Below are 19,738 nucleotides of genomic sequence, written 5' to 3'. Positions count from 1 at the left end.
GGGAGAGAAAAAGCGCTCCCATTCCTAAGTGCCTACCACATCATGCCGCGTGAAACAGCTCATCAATCCTCACAGCAACCCTAATAGGTGGGTTTCCTTAGCTCCATTTCATAGATAGGCAAACGGACATGTCCAAGTTGTGAAGACAAATTCTAACCCAAGACTTGGGTCTAACCCAAGACCCAAGACTGTGTAGCTTCAAAACAGGGACTGAGCCCAGATCAGTAGCAAAGAGAGGGCCAACCAGACTTCCACATTTTCATTCTGTGCTTCTGACCACCTCTGGATTAGCCCCTGAGACAGAGTCCCCTCACTAAAAGCAAGCAGCCATCAGTCATTTGGACCTCCCCCGAGCCCCAGACCTGTCTCCTCCTGAAGGTCACCTGGATGGTAGACCCTCAGAAAGGGGGAGTCCTGGCTGGTGGCCCAGAGGCCATCCTGGAAGCCCCTGGGCCTTCCCCTGCACCAGTACACTCAGGCAGAGGGCGTGGGACCCCGGAGGTGGCTTCTGCAGCAACCAGGCAAGCGCAGCATCCCATACCTGCAATGTTCTCCTGCTTGGGACAGATGCCTTTCGTGGGCGAGAGCAGGTGGTCATCTTCGTCGGGGGTGACTTGGATCCCGATCTCCACCGGCTCGGACACTTTCCTGAGCTCAGAGCGTGAGGAGGGCGGTGGGCTGTCCTTGTCCAGGGCCTTGTCATAGCAGGCACCCAAGCTGCCGCCACACTGCTTCCTTTTGTGCTCTATAAAAACCAGGATGTCCCCCAAGGGGAAGTTCATTTGACACTGGCCACAGGTGAGCAGGTCAGGGTCGGGGCCACCCACCATCAGCCCCAGGCCACTTGGCTCCTCTATCTCCAGACCCTCGTCTTCTTCGAGGATGGCAGCCTCCACATGGTCAGCCTCTGCTGGAGACAGAAAGAAGAAAGGGAAGGGGCAGAGAAGATAGAGATGGGCTTAGGCGGTCACAGCACCCGACTTCCGGTCCACCCCATCCCCACCAAGAAGCAGACCCCACTGCTGCTGGCTGCTAGAGCTCACCAGGTCCTCCCTGGGGTTGGGGGCTGGTGAGCATCCCCCACGGGACAGACGGGCACACACTGAGGCTCTAGGAGCAACGTCGTGCCCCCTGGGCATTGCCATGTAAGTAGTGCTGATCTTACTGCATTCTAGTTTATTTTCTGCCAGTTTCTCTCCAACGTAGTATAAGAACACACACAAACACACGTGCAAACACACACACCCCGGCTGCTGACAGCATGAGGTCGTGATGGGTCTCTCAAAGTTTCCAGTATCTGAGAATCACCTGGAGGCTTTAAAAAATCCCAAGGTCCAGGCAGCACACCCCTGACCAATTACCCTGGGAACAAACATGGGAATATTCTTTCAGACTCCCCAGGTGATTCCAATGGGCAACCAGGGCTGAGAATCAGTGAGCTGGAACCCTTTCCCCCTACTGGGCTGGAGCCCCACCCCTCCCATCCCTTACACCTTCATTCATGCCCTCCCCATTCATGCGAATCCCACTGACATTCCTCTACCTGGGACCTGGAAACACACCAAACTAGAAAACAGAAACCCAGATGGGCGTCTCAGGGTCCATCCTTAGGAGAGAAGGAAGCCCACATGCTCAGAAAGCAACAAGTGAGTGTCAGGTTCCAAAAAAATATCTTAGGAGAAAGCACTGCAGCAGAAGGGAGGCTGGAACCGGCTTGCAGAGTTGGGAAGCCGGCTCTCCCTGCCAAGCACCCGGGGCCCGGTCAGACTTCCCTTTCTTTGTAGATTTCCCCATACTCATCAACTCCCCACTGTCCTTTTCTGTTTGTTGATTTTATTTTCACTCCCAGAAAAATGAAAGAAAGAAAATTCTCCAGACTCCAAAAGCATTTCTTAGAAGATATCAAACCACACTTTCAACGGACAGTATGTGTCTATATTTCTTGAGCAGCCGATAGATTTCTCTTGGGTTTTTTTTTGGGGGGGGGAGTAGGGAGCCTAGGTCCCAAATATTTGGAAGCTAATAAATGCCTCAAAAAGCAGCAACCTCCTCAAGGGAAAACTGGAAGATTCAGCAGCAGAAAGTGTCATAAATAAAGAGAAGTGGACAGTGTGGAGGTTTCATATTCCCCTCAGGGTCTGAGCAAATTCGGGCTGGAATTTTTTTGAGAGCAAATGTCAGTAGTCGTAGAGAAGGCACAAGTGGCAGGGTCTTCAGAGAAGCCAGAGGGCAGCCAAAGGTCTGAAACCCGAGGAGGCAGGTAAATTTGAAGTTGTATGGTATTTAGGAAAGGATAATGAAAACCACAGAGGAACGAGGAGAAGGAATGGGAGGGAGGAAAATACATTCCGTGGCAGTGAAGTTATTGAAGTGCCAGAGCCAAAGAACAGATAATTTAAGGAAAAAATTCTGTGGCATCTCCCATCCTACACATAAATCACTGTTCTCTATTTTCTGAACATGAGCCTATGCAGGGCCTAGGAGAGTCCATGTGTGAAACTGAATATGGAATATACGATGACACGTGACGTACAACGCACACATATGAACTGTGTGTGGACAGGTAGCGATGTAGGTATCGCTGAGAAGAGAAACTACAATTTGAGATCCCATCTGTGGTTACAGAAAAGCAGACAGAGCCCTCGATGAATTAAATGTAGAATGCATCAGAAATGTGGCAGTACAAAAACGCCCCACAGACGAGGAAATCCTAAATCTGTTGTCTGTATGTCTCTAACAAAAAGAACCTGCAAGGTAAAGAAACAGTCCTCACAAAGCCAGTCCCAGAAACCATTAATTACACTTTAAAAAGAAATAGGAGTTTACTTAAAAAGGGGTTTGAAGACAATGCCACGTAATTAATTTACCAATTTATTTTATGAAAAGATGCTTTGCTATGGTTAAAATGTAATCACAACCTTCCCACCAAACAGAGGTTCTAGGGGAGACTGGATTCCTGTGAACGGTTTGTCAGAATGTAAAAGGTAATTATTTGGTGCCTCTTTTTCCCTTTAATGATCTAACATTGAGCAATACTGTTTATATTGAAAAGCTCGCACCTTTAATTACCAATTACATATACATAATTTCAGAGCCAAAGGAGAGGGCTGTAAAAACAGTTCTTTAGAAATATAAGGATGTATTGTGCGCCATTTTTACAGAAGGTGCTCTAATAAATGGGAGGAGGATGTCAAAATATTGTTTTGTTAAAAAATAGAGAGAGGCACAAAAGAAATGAGCTGAAAAGCAAAAAAGGACATAATGAAATTGAGAATTGAAATGAAACAGGGGCGAGGTGCAGTACCTGGTACTATTTTAAATGCCACCCTGTCCAGGCCTGGCAAACTCCTGCATCGAGGGAAGATTTGATAAAAACAAACAACAAATCCACAGGGCCAACTTGACCGTCCTTTCTGAGGGCGAAGAGGTTTTCTTGGTTTTTTAAATTTAATCTTCGGTTTTACTTTTTTGTTTGTTTTTTTATTAACTTTTTCAGCCTCGTCCGCCCTCCTGAGTAGTTCTAGCAAGCCTAAATATCTCCTCTCTGCTAGGAGGTTTTCAACTACATAATTTCAAATTCATTTTCTAATTCAAAAGAAACACAGATGAATTTAAAAATTAGCAGAGGTCACACATGCCTGTTCGCAAGCACCTCTCCTTCTCAGCTTCCTCTTTTGCCAAGACTATGTACCAGCACTTTTTCCTTTCTCTCCTTTTTTTTTTTTTTATTTTTATTTTTGGTAACATCTGGTATTCTTTCCTTTTTTTGGCAGTCTCTGCCTTTTCACTTTCCTCATGCAGCAGCCCTGCGAGCCCCTGTAATTGGGTTTGAAGGTGTCCAAAGCCATTTGCTGTGCTGCAGCTCTGATTTCTGCGTCAAGTCCTAGAAGCCAACCAACCTGGGAGCCAGGCCCTGCTGGCGTCCCCGAGACAGCCCCGGGATTATCCAGGGCTCCAGGGCTCAGCTCTGAGCTGGGATCTCCACCTCCCAGACCAGAGATCCAACTCACTGCCTCTAAGGGAGTCTGGGAGGAAAAAGAAACAGACAAAAACAATCTCCTTCCCCTCCCACTTTCAGCGTTGAAAGTCAAAGCCCCTGAGATGACCGGGTGTTCACCCGATTCCAAAGAACAGGGCTTCCTCTCCCCACCACCCCGGCTGTGGGGCTGTGCCTTGGCCTGCTGTGTGCAACACTTCCCAGGAAGGTAGCAAGGTCACCCCCAACATCAGGCAGCAGAGTCACCCCCAGCCCCAAATTTCTGGGTCAGAGTAAGTGGACCAAGTGGGCCTGAAAGCTCACGTTCAAGGCCTTTGTAGACACCCCCAAAGACTGTGGTTTCATTTCCGCTGGCAAGCTGATACCGAGCTGGGCGTGTAGGGTGCCTGCATAAGTGTGCATGTGTCCCTCCTTAGAACTGTATCTATAATGGAAGAAATAAAAGGAGAAAAACATTTGGCCAAGCCCTGGGAAGGGCAAAGGGACACCCCGCTTTCTCTGCCCTATGGACACCTGAGTCTCCCGGCTCTGCACAGCCTCAGAGAACCAGGCCTCTGTTCTAACAGGCAGAGTGGTCCAACCTGCCACCCAGAGACGAAAAAGCACCCGGAAAAAGACCAATGAAAACAGCCTTTCAGATTCCCAGACCCTACAGACCAGCCTCTCATACAGTCTTGTCCAGCAAACTCGGGCCTTAAAAAAATAAAGCCAAGATGAGGTTTTCTTCTGAGATGATCTCTGCTTCCATGAAAAGCTCCCCAAGTGTCGGGCAGCCCTGCAGAATATTCTGCTCTCAATATATTATGAGCCGAATAAAGTAGAGCAATTGCTAAAATGTTTGACTCAGTAAGAGGAAAAATGAATGGATGCAGCAGGCAACTTGTTCAAAAGGCAGATATCAGAGGGCTGAGGTGGATTCTGAAATGCTCAATCCTAAAGTGCAAGGACAAATCTGTATTTACACACACACACACACAAACACACGAGTTAGATTTTCTTTTACAACAAAACCACATTTTATTTACAAGGCCAGGCCTCCTCCCAGCTGGTAAATGCATTTAGAAGCAATGAAATCAGGCTTCACAAATAATAATGGACATCGTTGTTAAGTGAAAAGGGAAGCACTTGATCCCAAGACAAACTTCCCCATGCTGGGCTTTGCTGGGAAGGAATTTGAGGCAGAAGACAGAAATGGAAAGACATCGTTAACACAGGCCCAGCCAAGCAGCCAACAAGCCCCCAACAGCTGCAAGCTTTCAGCAGGGCCTTACCTGGCCAGTGACTCCCCCACACAGAAGGTGCCAAGGGCCCCACCCTCCCTGTTCCATCTCTAACAACTGCCCATGCACCTGCCCTTAGGGGAACTCCAGCCAAGAGGTCTGCTGCCTGCTGTCCCCAGAGTACGGGGCATGTGCGTGGCTGCCTGCACACACACATGTGCATTGCTACATTCACAGCACATGGGCTGCTGCTCCTCCTTACCCTGCATTAATTCAAATCCAACTCTCTTATCTTTAATGGCTAAGCTACAGTCCAGGAGAAACATATACAGAATTATTGTTTTAGTGATGACGGGGGTGGGAAGGGGAAGGATGTGGGGGGATGGGTCCCTAGCTCTTAAAATCGTGTGCCACCAACGTCACAACCGCCATCATGATGTGTACGCATGTTTACAAGAAATGTTCAGCATCCATCCGCCTGAGCTCCGCATCCGACTGGAGACTTTACACCTGCTTCCTACGAAGAGGGAGCTCTTGCCAGCAAGCCCATGCTTACCCATAATCTACGAAGAGATCTTTTCATCTCCTCTCTGTGAACACTCGGGGAGGGGCTGGGACTCCAGGCGACACGGAAACGCCACCACACGCACACTCGACGGAACACAACACTTTCTGAGCTGCCATCCATTTTTAATTTATTGGATCCAAGAGAAAATAACAACCGTAGGGAGGGTGGATGAGAAGGGTGGAGGGGGAGAGAGCAGGAATCAATTCTTGGTGGAGAAAATAATCTATGACTAGATGACGCTTAAAGGCACGACAAGAGATTTTATGAAGTTCCCCTAACGGAGGGAATAATGAAGTGCCCAGCAGAGAAGGAAATGGAGATAAGAGAGAGGCAGGTGCCAGGAGGAGGTCCACGAGGGGTCTTGAAGGGTTATTAGGGCACAAGGTAGGGGTGGAGACCCTGGGAGGGCACAACCAGGCAGAGTCGGAAGCAGGAAGCATGACCCAGATCACCCCTCACTGTCCTGACCCTTGACCCTCTCAGTAGACAATCAGAGGAGTCCAGCCTGCTCCAGCTCAGCTCTGCACCCCCCTGACACCCTCCAAAGGCTGCCTCCCTGGAGGGACAGATGCATACCACAGCCACCACCCCATGAGGTCCTGTCTGCCCCTCCTCAGCTGAGGCACACACCTCGATAGCCATTTCTGACTTGTGGGAGGGAGAGCGAGGGAAGGCGGCCGGTGCAAAACACGCTTCCCAGTGTGGGTTTCCCAGGAAAACGATCAGGGTCCCGCTGACTCTGTCAGAAGGGGAAACTTTGGGCCTGGCCTGCAGGACAGGAGGTGGGAATTCCAGATCCACGAAGAGGTTTTAGATACAGGAAGAGCGTCACTCCCATACCTCTGGTCTACAGACTCCAGGCGGGAAAGTCAAATGTTTGGGGAGGACCTCCCAGTGTACAGATTGCTTGCAAGACTCCAGCCTGATTTTAGGATGCTGAAGCAGCTCCCTGAAACATTTTCTCAGTTGTTCTACGGAGTCCAACCGCCTTCTCTCCCCCACTGCACACACCTCTCCAGAACCCCAAAAACTGAGCCCAGGAGTCTGGGTCTCCCCAACACAAGAGCAGAAAAAAGAACAAATGAATAAGGAAAACAGTACTCAGGTATATCCACAGGTCTCGGCCATCACTAAAAGGTTACAAATTAAAGGCTTGACTAATAAAACAGGCGCTTTAGAGAAAAAGAAAAGGAAAAGATTTACCAGAATAGCAGTCCTTCTCAACACATTTAGCAGGTTCTATAAAACTGCAAATGCCTTCCATCTTCAGAGCCACAACAGCCTCCTAATGATGTGATATAAAAGCACTCTTTGTGGCCAAATGAAGAGATTTGTTTTTATTTAACGTTATGCTTTTTTCAAAGGTGTGGAAGAAAAGAAGGGCTTCCACACAGGACACTGGACCTCAAGGCTTTAGCTGGAGGAGTTTGGATTATCTGAGGCCAATAGCAAACAGCAAGGGCAGGAGTACTTTCAACATCTCTTTTCCAAGGTAGGAATTTAAACATGACCCCCACACACACATTTCTTTTTTTAATTCTTAGCAGCGAATCCATTTCTGAGGCACATGTTAATCACAACAATATTGGCATTCAACTTTTCTCGGTCATTTCCGCATGTTGTTTTAGTAGAAAACTCACGAGAACATTTCACAAATGTATTTGTATTTCAGCAGTTCAGTGGGAGGGGGGCATAAAAAAGAAGTTATGTAAAAGAGAGGATTTTTTTTTTCTTTTTTTACTTTGAAGTGACTTAATTTTGTGTGGTCTGGGATTTCATTACAGTAAAATAGTTCAGGCTGGCTAATTCAACACCCAAGTAAATTATCAGCTGCCACATGAAAACGAAAAGAGACTGAATTTCTTGAATTTCAGCAACTGCACAAAAGACTTGCATATGTCAAAATGCTGGACCAGCATCCCGTGAATGTGGCACCATTCATTGAGCCTCCATCTAGTGTCACTTTTGCCAGTAAAAAACGAGGCTGCTTTGCTCACCCTCCTCACTGGCTTGTGCAGAAGAAGCAAGAAATGTGTCCTTCTCTTTCCGCGCATCTCCAAATAGCCTGCTCTCGGCACTTTGTACCCACGTCCTGGGAAACCTATTGCGCGTTTCTTGGGGAGGGATGGAGAAACGGGGGGACTGAGCCTGAGCACATCTCCCTGACATTTGGCTCCCTGGGACCGGAAGGAAGCTGAGTGGGATCAGGGAGTAGGGACAGGACAGAGTGCACAGGACCTCAGACCGAATGGTGTGAGTCAAAAGAGTGTCGCAAAGTGACAAAGCATACTCCCGGCAGCTGGATGACACAGACATTCATTGCTAGTGTCTTCTGTGCCCCTCCCCCCTCCCCATTAATAAATACAAAAGTGTGTCTACAGCTAACACCGTCTTCAGAGAAGTATGCTGTGAGGGTATCAATAACTCAAGCATGTGGTTCAGGGTCCAGCCCCCAATGAGCACTTACTTTCTCCTTGTCCTCCCCAGATGTGAAGCCAGCATTAACTTAGAGGCCAAAGTCCTTGGAGAGTTTCAGCTAAAGGTGAGGCCTAACCAGGCAGCCAGAGGGTCCATCCTTAAGCCGCGGGAGATGAAGGAGAGTCTCCAAGGGACAAGAACTTGACCCCCTCCCATTCCCTCCCCCATATATTTTTTTCCTGCATTGTCTTATCTATGATCTGTGTTTAGTTACAGCTTGTGAAACTCCCCTGAGTTCTAAGGCAAAGGATTGGAGATTACTAAACTGATTTTTTAACGGTTGTCTGCAGCTCAGAGACCACCGCCCAGCCCAAGACTGCGAGCTGACGGTGCCTTTTCATCTCTGAGTGGTCCAGTAAGCTCGCTGCCACTACATGCTTACAACTGGCTCGATTCAAACATTAAATGAAGTAGAGAAATAATCAGATAAATTGCTGGCCCTCTGTACTGGAGAGTGGAGGCTCTTTCTCCAGCTGATGACAGCACTAGGCTTTTGTCTGACCTAATTTATTTCTCTTTTAGGTTAGAATAAAGCACTGTTTCCTGTCTCAGGGTAACCTCTTCTACTCATATATTGAACTGTAGCATAAGACTCAGGGTGCAGTCTGCAGATTTCTTGAACTTGGGAAAGAAGATATTATAAATCTAGAAATCCTATGATCAAAAGCATATATATTCCCCATCACTAAATTACATGTTTAGAGGAGAAATCATCTCATTAAAAACCATCCCTAAAGGACAACTGTTTGGGGTGAAAGATGTGATCAACACTGACTCTAGCACTCACATACTCTTTCCAAACAAAGTTTTACATGTAATTTGAGTTGGCATTTTAAATCTTTGGGGAACGGTACTATTTCCCTTAGTACAGTGGGAACATTACCTAATAAATGGAATTGAGAATCCAAGTGTTATAAAATTTGAGCTAAAAGGATTTCCATTCATCAAGCTGTTTTAGGTACACGACTCCCAAAAGCAGCAACTCTCGACTGTTCCCTGGGTCTGTGACATACAAGACAGAAATGAGCAGTACACCTTCCCCAAAATGATGTGCAGTCTTCCCAGACCTCCCTAGCCCGATCACCAGCGCCCTAATAACGGAGCAGTATTTTCAGAACGTCAAGACCATGGACAAATCAGGGAAAACACACCCATTCAAAACTCACAATTTTAATTGTTAAAAAAGAAAGAAAGAAAATCAAAGAAAAAGAAAATGCCCCCATCTGCCAAATGAGGGCTTGTAAATCAATGGCGATAGCTTGAAAATAGATTTCTCAAACTTATATTCTCATTTTGTCCTGCACGAATCTCTGCTGGAAAATCAATATTACAACTTCACACTTAAGACATTTTGCAGCAACGTAAACTGCCGCCGCTGCTGATGGAAGCCCGTTCCTAGCCCATTGCAGCGAAGGCGCCAAGCCCATGACACGGGCACCGAGCTCCCCCTAGCTGCCAAGTGGCGCTAGGCGCGGCTCGGCGTTTCAGCTTGCCATCAACCAAAAGCCAATTCAACTGAAAGTTTATTTTGGAAAGTATTTTATCACAACAAGCAACAGAGAATGCAAAGCAATCGAGATAGGAGATGAAAAGGGGATAAGTAAAGGCTGGTGCAAGCCGTGTTCTAAGCTATAAGACAGTGCCAAGAACTCGATTCTGAGAAGGCGCTAGAAACTGGTATCTGTAAACGACTGTTTTCTGTGCTTCCGTCTCACCTGAGACATAATTCTAATTATTCTCAAATGCACCCAAAGTTGGCCTTCCCTTGGGTTGAGCACGACCCATTTAGCCCTCCGCACTGGTCACTGACGCAACACACCCAACCAGTTAACCCCAGCCTCGATGTCTCTAAGGCCGGCTTCACAAAAGCAACTGTATTCACCCCAGCACTTCAGAAATGACTAGTTTTCTGTTACAAAATATTTCAAAGGCCAGACAAAAAATCGCCAAGGCCAGGCACAGGCAGATAGCAACTTCCCCATCAAAAAAAGAAAAAAAGAAAATAAATATGCATATATACATCATATCATTCAGGTAGGGGGAAAAAAGACCCTTTAAAAATATTAGGGGTTGTTAAAATATGCTCACTGCTGTTTTCTCTCAGGTGTGAATTACAAATGAATAAAATCAGCCTGGCATAACACCTTTGATGAACACATTTTTATTCTCCCGTTGAATCAGAGCAGCTGACTTATATCACACTTCTAATGATATGGGGTTCCCTTCTGTGCAGAAGGGAGAGGAACTTCACTCCCCCCACCAACTAACCAGAAAAAAAAAAAAAAAGAGGGTTATGTCTTATGAAATTTATCGGAGGCCCAATTTTGAAAGACATGTGGACCATGGGGGATATACTGTACCCTGGGGAGTCAAGATAATTGTGAACGCCGCCGCCTTCAAAACATACAGCTACAGCAAAATCTAATTTAAAAGGCAATCATGGAATTAACAGTTAGCCTAACTTTTGCATTGAATATTGGGTCTCTAGTTGTTTTACAAAATGGTGAATTCATACGGAAAATTACTAATCTTCCTAGGAAACCTGTTGGTGGGTTATTGAGAAAATCATCTTGATTGGAGTTACGCAGTTTACCGTGGACATCTTATTTTCCTTGGTCTCTTCAGAAAGCATCAAGCTCCTTCTCGGGCTTAAGCACTCTTGCCTTCACCCTGGCCCTGTCTGGCACAGCGGGCTCTGGCCCTTTCCTCTGCCTGGTCAGTCCATCCCCCTTAACCTCCCCTCGGCACGATTGCCACTGTGTTGTTTTGTTGTTTTTTTTTTTATTAATAGCTGTGTCTGTCCTCTGCTTTTAAAAGCCATATCCATCTGGGTCAAACATTTTGAAGCAAACCAGAAGCCCAGGTTTCCATCACCAGCTGTCTCTCACTCTTTTTTACCTCACTCCTCTTGTCCCTGGTCCTGTCTGTAAATTTAACTAGCTCATTATGGAGCCCTTCTCAGACGCTCCCTCCCCCCTCCCCCTTCCCCCCCCCCTCCCCGCCGCCCGCTACCCACCCACAAAGACCATGCATGCTATTTGTGTGCCCTCCTGTTTCCCAGGCCATCAGTTATTTGCAGTTGCATCATCCCTGAAGGACCTGAGGCTGCTGCCCCACAGGCCTAGGAGCTGCCACCCCACTGATAAAGATGGACCATGTTTTAAGGGGCATCTTTTGCATTTAAAATCTAAAATGTGAACCCCAAGTGGAGGCTGCGACAGCACCCACTTTGCCAGCCAGGGCTCCAAAGCACCCTGAGTCCACGGCTCTTGCATCATTTGTGGAGAGGCACCTCCAGAGGCCACAGAGGCTAAAGTGCACCCCATTCCTGCCTTTCCCTTGCTTGCACTCCCACCTCCCTCCCGGGTGACACAGGACAGACGAAAAGCCAGCTGCTTTTGGATAATAAATAGCCTTGTCTGAACACTGGTTGGACCACTCTCCTAGCTTAAACCCGTACACATAGCCTGGGCTCCGTGTACCCCTCGAGGGCAGGCGGGCTTTCCTTTGCCCTCTGGTCTCCTTCCCCTTTTTCTCCTCACCTCTCTTCTCCTTTGCCTCTCTCTTTTCCCTCCCTGCCACTGCTCCAGTGTCAGCTGGCTTTCCCCAGCGCAGCTCTGAGCAAGGCTGAGTGAGACAGGGAACAAATGAAGGATGGGAAACTGCTGCACCAGGCACCCCTCACCCTCATGCCCAGCTGCCACCAGTGGTCTGGCCAGGGCTCTCGCCTGATGTCCCAGGAATGCCAGGAGAGGGAGAGCCAAAAAAGCGAACCTACCTGCTTCTTCCCCTTACACACAACTGCAACCACTCCTGGCTCGCCGCTGCTGCCAGCTTGGCAGTGCACCCCCATTCACTCCCCCTTCTCCGACCCCCCCAATTCCCCCTCCTCAAAAACAACCCTTGCAATTATACAGAGGCTACGTGGGGCAAATTGCCTCCTGGAGAAATTAAGCCTCTGCGAGTATAGACGTTTTAACAACCACCCCATCTAAAGGGGGAAGGGTGTAGAATAAGCGATTGCTGTGGCTTGGTAAAGGATCGAAATGTCAACTGGCAAAAAAGACCTTGATCAAACCAAGCTCAAATCTGGCTGCAAAACATTTTGTTTTAAATGCAGCCGGCGAGTCTTCTTTGATGTTACAATGGCGAAAAATAAAAGAGAAGTCCTCTTCCCTCCCTCCAAAGAGGCATCCCTCTCCCAAGAAGAATCCCACTTTAATTTCTATTCCCCCCAAAAAATAATCATAATAAATCCACAAATTCTTACTAATGTATCTGCTGTAACAAAGGAGAGATGGCAACAGCAATTGCTCCGAGCAGATGGCTCCTATGCTGGGTTTTCAGGGGAGGGGAGAACCCCTTTATATATTTATTTATTTATTTAAATTTTTTAAAATATAACATAAATATTCGGCTCTCGGCCGCCCCGCAGCCAGTCCTCTGCGGCGGCTGGGCGCGCAGCCCTCTCTAGCTCCGCGCGGGCAGCCCGGCCCCAGCCCGGCGAGGTGCGCGGCGGATTGCAGGCATACAACCTGCCCGCGGTCTTGATGGCACCCAGAGGATGTTTTATTTTTAATGCAATGAAAAAAAAAAAAGGGAACGGCGACCCAGGCACCGCGAGAGAAAGAACGGCGGGGAAATGTTCGCGCGCAGCGAAGAAGCGGCCCCGCGGGCTGCGGCGGGCGGGGAGCGCGGCGATGCCACCTTCCCGGTTCAAGTGTGCGGGGACCCGGAGCCGGCTCCCCTGCAAACACCGTAACTGGCCCGCTCGCGCTCGCTTTTCCCCTCTGCTAAATAAACCCAACAGGGACGGTGGAAGCTGCTGCTTGTCTTGCCCCGCTGCCTGACTTTGCCCGCCCAGCCACATGCTTGAAATCTACACGATTTCAAGCCGGTGGATTTCCACTGCGACCTGCCTTGTTTATTTAGATAGGAAAGATGAAAGATACTGAGATAGAAAGATGGATACGAGATTGATGGGTCTCCTTTTTCTTCTTCTTCTTTTTTTTTTTTTCTTTTACTATTTTACGAGCGCATCACTCTCTTCCCACTCCTAACTGACAACCTTTTTTTTTTTTCTCGTGGCGGGGATTTTTCACCAACCCCAATCCCCCCACCTTTTTTGAAGTGGGGGAAAGAAGACAAGATCATCCCAGGAGACAGACGGAGGTGGGAAAATGGGGGTGGGGAGGGGGGCTTGAGCCCTGCAAACAGCCGCGCAGCTGGATTATTTTGCAAATAGCAGGAGGAGGGGAGAGAAAGGCGGCTGCGGAATCCTAGGACCGGCGTGGCCGGCACCCTGCTGGGCCGGGCGCAGGGACCGGGAACCCGGAGCCGGCGGCCGCCCCTGGCCCTACGGCTCCCCCAGCCAGAGCGCACCCCGCTCTCCTCCGCCCGCGCCGTCAGCGCGGACCCACGCGCTCGCCAACTTTTCCCCACTTCCCGGCTCCCCCCTCCCCCTCCGCTCCCCCAGCCCCCTCCCCCTTCTCTCCAAACCCCGCCACCAGCGCCGCCGCCGCCACACACGCCGCTCGGAGGGGCGAGCGTCCAGCCGGGCTCGGCGCGCACACACACACTCCTCTAGCCTGCACACCCCCTCCCCGGCCCGGAGCCGGCTCCGCAGGCCCCCGAGCCCGAGGCGCGTCCGGTTGCTCGGCGCCCCAACTCCCCTGGCTGCAAAGAAACTTTCCTATGGCCCCCGCCCCCCGCCATGCTCCAGGCCGACGCCGTTGACTCTGCCAGCAAGCGGGCGGCCCCGGCGCCTGGCCCGGCTGGGCTGTTCCGGGCTCCGTGTCCCCAGCCCCAGGCGCCCGGAGCCCCATCTCCGGCCCCTCGCGCGCACTCCGCAGACACTTACGGGTGATGAGCTCCCTCTGGGACAAGTGCTGCGGGTTGCCCTGTTTGCGGCGGGACATTGCCCCGGCATCTATTCTGGCATCGCCCGGAGAGCTGCACTGATGGGGGGAGCCGGGGGAGGGGGTCCGAGCCGCTGCCGCTGCCGCCGCGCCGCTGCTGCCGCCGCCGCCGCGCCTCCTCCTCTGCCCGGGTTGGTGTTTTTTTTCCCTTCCTCTCTTGCCCTCTCTTCCTCCTCTTCTTCTTCTTTATTTTGCTCTTTCTTCTATGCTGTTTTTTATTTTGTTTGCAAAAAGAAAAAAAGGGGAAGAAAAGCAAGAAAAACCTTTCGATCTAAAATAAGAAAAAGAGGCAAAAAAAAAAAAAAAAAAAACTGCTGTTGCTTTCCGCGGACTGGCTGGTTTCTTTAAAAATATATTCTTTCGAAGGAAAAAAAAATCTCTTACACTTCTTCAAACTGCTTGGCCTCTTGCACTTGCAAATGTCTTCTTGAACTTAAACTGGATTTTGCACCGGCTCCTGACACTTTCTTTCAGGGTCTGGTAGGTGGAAAGCGCACTTCTACCAGGAGGGGAAAAGAAAAAAAAATGCAAACAAATTAAAAAAAAAAAAAAGAAGAAGAAGAAGAAGAAAAAGCAAAGGAAAAAAAAAGCAAAGAAAACTTGGGGACTTGTCTCGTACCCCCTCACCCCGCCCCCTCAAAAAACCCAAAGCAATGTAAAACTGCCCCGGTTCGGTTGTTTCTGGGTTTTTCTGCGGGCTGCCTGTTTTTGTTTTTTGTTTTTTTTTTCTCGGAGACTGACCCTTCCGAGGCTCTGGGGGGACACCAAGAGAGGCTCCTTCCCAGTTCACCTGGCAGGCTGGCGCCGGCCGGAGGGGCTGCCGAGTCCCCGCGAGCGCTCCCCAGCGCTCCCCTGGCGCCGCGGGCCCGGGGGGAGCGGGGCGGAGGGGCGGCTCGCCCAGTGCGCCTGGGTCGGTGCGGGCGCAGACTGGGAGCTATAGATTGCAACGTGAAGATGGCGGAGTCCGGGTTCTCTGGGAGCTCTCGGTCTCTCTATGGCTGGGGCTGCCTCTGTACAATGGGATAAAATTCAAGTTCAAGTGCGGACGTGACGTTTAATCTGCACTAGAGACAAAAAGACCCAGAGAGTCGGAGCACTGGGGGCGACTAGCGGTGGCTTTTTAACATTGTACCCTGTAAGAGAACAAGAAAGCACACACAGAGACACACTCGCGCGCGCGCGCACACTCACACACACACAGTCGCCGGTTGCGCACACCCGCAGCCCAAGCCGGACACACGTGCAAACCGCGTTTTTGTGCGCTCCTCAGCTCCCCCCAGCCCCGGCTGCGCAAAAGCAGGAGGGGGTTGGGGGGGGACACTGGGCAGCGTGTTTTAAAATAAAAGAAAAACCGTCCGTATATCGCCTCCCTCCTGGGAGCAGGACCCCCTGAGAAGGGGGCCCGGGGTACTGTGTGAATGAACTAAATTGAATCAATGCAAGTCTCCACTCGCCCAAAAGCTCTTTCGGACTTGGACTTTGGGGTGGGGGCGTGGACTGTGGAAAAGGGTTGGGGTCGACATGGGAGTTGGGGGACAGTAAGAATTGCTTCGTTTCCGTGGAAAAGTCGCTTGGAAGTTTTTACTTTTGTTTTATGGTCGCGGGCGGGGGCGGGGTGGTGGATGTTGGAGTTCAACTTCCAAAAAGTGTCTCCATATAAATCCTGGTATTACAGACTCTGGGAGGGTGAGGAAGACAAAATAAACGACACTAAAAGAACAGAATCAAGAACACGTGAGGGGGTGAGAAGTGTTTGAGACCTTGTTTGAGTCCCATTTGGAAAAGGATTTTCACTCAAATCTCTGTCCCCTCCCCTCACCTTACCCCCATTAACTTCTAGGGGTCAAACACGGCCCCACCCCCTAAACCGGGTCTATGGCAAGCGAGAGGGTAAAGGGACCGGGGCGCTCCACGTGGGAGAGGGACTTGGACTTGCCGGCCCAGGAGTAGGTGTGGCCAGATCTCCGCAGATACTCGGGTGGGTGACTCCAGGAGGCGCCCCTGACAATCACAGCAACCTGAAAGTCACACCCCGCCCCCTGCGCTCCTCGGCCCAGGGTAGGACTTGGAAATGCCTGTCAGACTGGGAAGGACGCAGCTGCCTTGTCAGCCGTTTGATCTCCAGCCGGCGAGGACAAGAGGAGTTGTGGGGCCTGTCCGTGGCCCGGGGACAAGGCCGGATCACGGCCCCCGTGGACACCCCCCATTCCCCAGGCTGCAGCCAACTTTGTGAATTTGATGACCTGGCCTCCAGGGCTGGGCGCGCCACGCGGCTGGCCTCCTCTCCATTCTCAGGGTTTCTCCGGAGGCGGCCAGGGCGGGTCGGGGCCTGGCTCCCGCTGGGCTTCGCGGGCGAGTCCAGCTGCACCCACCCCACTCCGCCCCCAGGCCTGGCTCCGGCGGCTTCACCCGGACGCATAGCGAGGCCGTGACGCCTCCGGGGGCGCCGCCTCCCTCAGAGCCTTTTCCTCGGGGGGCACACGGTGGTTTTTGTTTTCGTCCCGAAGGTCTTGGGTGGGGCGATGGCACCAACAATTTAACAGCGCCCAGCGTCCGTGAGCGAGAATGGAAAGAGATCCTTTCCAGTCCCATACCCTAAAAAATATAACAATAAAATGTGCCCTGGCTTGCAGTTCTGTAAATTGTGGGCTCCAGGGTGGGCGGACTCGAGGCCGAGCGGACGGAGACCGTGGGCGGGGCGCGGACTTGCACCTCCTCGCCCTGGCCAGGCAGGCTGCACCCGGTTGCCCATCCCCAATACCCCACCTCCACGTGGTCCAAAGTCTAGAAGGGCCTCCCTCTTCTGCCATCCCTCTCACTGCAAAAATCTTTCCAGGAAAGTGGCTTAAGTAAGAAAAATATGCCCTCACCCACCTTTAATAAACTTATTGAGACATTCAGAAACTGGCCATCCCTACTCGCGCAGACTCTAAATTTGAAAGATCAGCTCGCGCTCTCTTTCTGAGAACTGGCGATGTGAAGCCCAGAGAGGGTGAGCACTTTGCCCTAGGACACACAGCGCATCAGGGACAGGTCTGGACCCAAAACATCGCAGCGTGCCTGCAGCCCAGCTCCGTCAGCGATCCAGGACTTGAAATCCCGACACGCGACCCTCAGGTTGATTACAAGGAAGGGAGACCCCGCCAGTGGCAAGGCGGGATGGGGAGGATCCCTCAGGAAAAGGGGGGCCCTCCGCGGGCGGAGCAAGGGCTCTCGGAGTCCCAGCTGCAGCCACCACCCCGCGTGCGGTCAGGGGCCGTGCCTGGGGAGGGGGCACCCCCTCCCCACCCCCAGCAGGAAGTAGCAGGCGTGGGCAGGCGCGGGCCCCACCGACCCGAAGAGCACTTCCTCATTGGCCCCGCGCTGCCCCGACGGCGGGAAGAGGGACGCGCGGGCGGGCGGGCGCAGGGCCGGACACGCCGCCGCCCGCCGGCGCGCTCCACCTCGCGGCAGCCGGGGAGAGGCTGCCCTGCCCCTGCCCAGCCTTGAGCTGGCCCCTTCGCTCTCCTCCTCCCCTGCTTCCTCCACATCTTCCTCCCCCTCCTCCTCCTTCTCCCCCTCCTTCCCCTCCTCCTCCTCCTCCTCTTCTCCCAAGAGGCGGCCGGGCGCAGGCAGGGAGCGATCCCAGCTGCCACTCCAGTCTCCTCTTTTTCCCTCTGCCCGTCTGGCACGGGCCTCATCAGCGCGCAAAACTGTTAATGTCTGGTCTCACAGCTCCCCCTTTAGTCTTGCTGCGCTCCCTGTCTCGCGTTCCAAGCCGGATCAATAGCCGCCTCTCGGCCGACCTTGACCTCTCTCCCTCGACCCTGCCTGGCTTCCGCAGCTGGCCCCGTACTAATGTTTCCCCACTCTCTAGATGCCCAGACAGCAGGAGGGGCGGGAGGAGGGTGGCCGACCTCGGCCCACAGCCCGGTCCCCACCCCTGCCTTAGCACCCTAGGCAGGCGAGAGGAGATCCGGGACTCTCCTGAGAAGGTCACTGCACGACCCCACCGCACCCCACCCCACCTCTTCTTCACCAAGCCTTTGTTTAAAATACAAGTCACTCCTACCCCCTCCCCACCCCCAAAAAAGAGGGTGCAGGTGGCTCACATATGAAAATGTAAAAGGAAAAAATGTGGGTCCAAATGTGGTCCTGAACTGATGTAAAACCAGATTCATTCCTGCAGCACCTGCTGCAGACCTACTGTGTGCTGGGCCCAAAGCTGGGGCTTTGTGCATGCTGGAATCAAATGGAAATAAATGCCACCTTTTCTGCACTATCTTTACACACACACACACACACACACACCACACACACACACACACACAGCAGATGTCAAAAAGCTTTTTGAACTCACAAATATTTCCCTGCTATTCTTTTTCTAGCTCCACAGTGCATTCCAGCAGATAATCCTCCATATTCTCAGTCACTTTAAATTTCTTTATAGAGGAATAGTTCAGAAATCAGAAATCATTTCATCAAATCAGAGTGCATTTTTATTAACCTTATGTGGGGCTTTAATTCCCTGTGTGTGCTGCATGTAACACGCCATGCAGTGGGGGCAGATTAAACAGACACGTGACCCCCAAGCCAGGCTTTTTGTTTAAAATTCTTTGAACGATTCTCAATACTTAACTCAGCTGAGGTTGGACTCTATTCGAGATTCTACAATGTTATCTTTGCCTTCTGAGCTGTTATATTTTATCTCTTACTTCTTTACAAAAATTTGGAAAGAATCAAGATAAGAAGTGTCAGTAGAAATGGGAAGTCCTAATGTTTCTGCAGAAAGAAAACTGACATTTCATTTGTTTTTGTTGTTTTCTTTTTAACGCAGATCCACCCTCTAAAACGCAGTCAACTTTGTGGTAATACAACAGCACATCTTACCAAATTACTTTGGCCTTCATTTTTGGTGCTTTAAAACAAAGAAGAAGAAATCCATGCGAAGAGAAGGCAAATCATTTCCTATTCACAGGTACAGGGCAGACTCAGAAGCAATCCCTGTCTGTTCATTTCTGTTCCTCCAGATCTATAAGTGTTCTTGACTGTGAAGATGAGCATGAATACGATGTTCCGGTCTGATCAGTGGATGGACTTATTCTAACTTGTGAGGAAACCACAGTGGAGGCACCAAGCAAATCATATTTATGTACATATTAATAAGGCTCCCAAGGTAGTCCTTATCTCTTTCCTTACGGTTCTAGAATCTTTAGCAGCTATCAAATACAGAGGCATAAAAAGACAAAAGAGGCCTTTTGGGCTTCCTGCCATATCTTCTAGAATTATTTTATGTCATTTCTGAAAATTACAGCAAATTTCTGGGCGCCATAAGCACTCAGTTAAAGCTTTGCTGGATTTAGAGGAGTTTTTCACGTTGTCACCTGATAGCAGAGCCAGGACCACAAAACTTGCCTTTCAACAGTTGTTTGGTGGAGTCTTTTGGTGTACTGAATTTAACAACATTGCTTTTGTTAAAACATGACATCATTTGCACCTTATTTTTTTCTGCAAGTAATACCTGGACTTGAAACAGTAGTATATTTCCAACTGTTGCTTAACTGTATGAAGCATAGAT

General features: G+C 50.4%; 1 protein-coding gene across 7 annotated transcripts in view; it reads right to left on the bottom strand.

Moving 5' to 3' along the window:
* Nucleotides 1–15,212, bottom strand: part of BCL11B (BAF chromatin remodeling complex subunit BCL11B) — a 102,997-nt gene extending 87,785 nt beyond the window's left edge. For 2 of the 7 annotated variants that reach the window (XM_033191373.1, XM_033191375.1), the window contains exons 1-3: nt 14,972–15,212; nt 14,124–14,680; nt 542–910 (exon numbers count right to left, since the gene is read on the bottom strand). In XM_033191373.1, coding sequence (XP_033047264.1) covers nt 542–910; nt 14,124–14,181 — 427 coding nt within the window. In that variant the 5' untranslated portion in view covers nt 14,182–14,680; nt 14,972–15,212. Of the gene's footprint in view, nt 1–541; nt 911–12,041; nt 12,060–14,123; nt 14,681–14,971 lie in introns of those variants that run through there. The other 5 variants (XM_033191374.1, XM_033191376.1, XM_033191378.1 and 2 more) reach the window with 3 other exon arrangements.
* Nucleotides 15,213–19,738: the final 4,526 nt, after the last annotated feature.

The sequence above is a fragment of the Trachypithecus francoisi genome, unplaced genomic scaffold (assembly GCF_009764315.1).
Source record: "Trachypithecus francoisi isolate TF-2019V2 unplaced genomic scaffold, Tfra_2.0 Lachesis_group3, whole genome shotgun sequence".
Lineage (NCBI taxonomy): Eukaryota > Metazoa > Chordata > Mammalia > Primates > Cercopithecidae > Trachypithecus > Trachypithecus francoisi.
The sequence above is the reverse complement of the archived record's forward strand: the minus strand, read 5'-3'. Positions and strand labels throughout refer to the sequence as shown.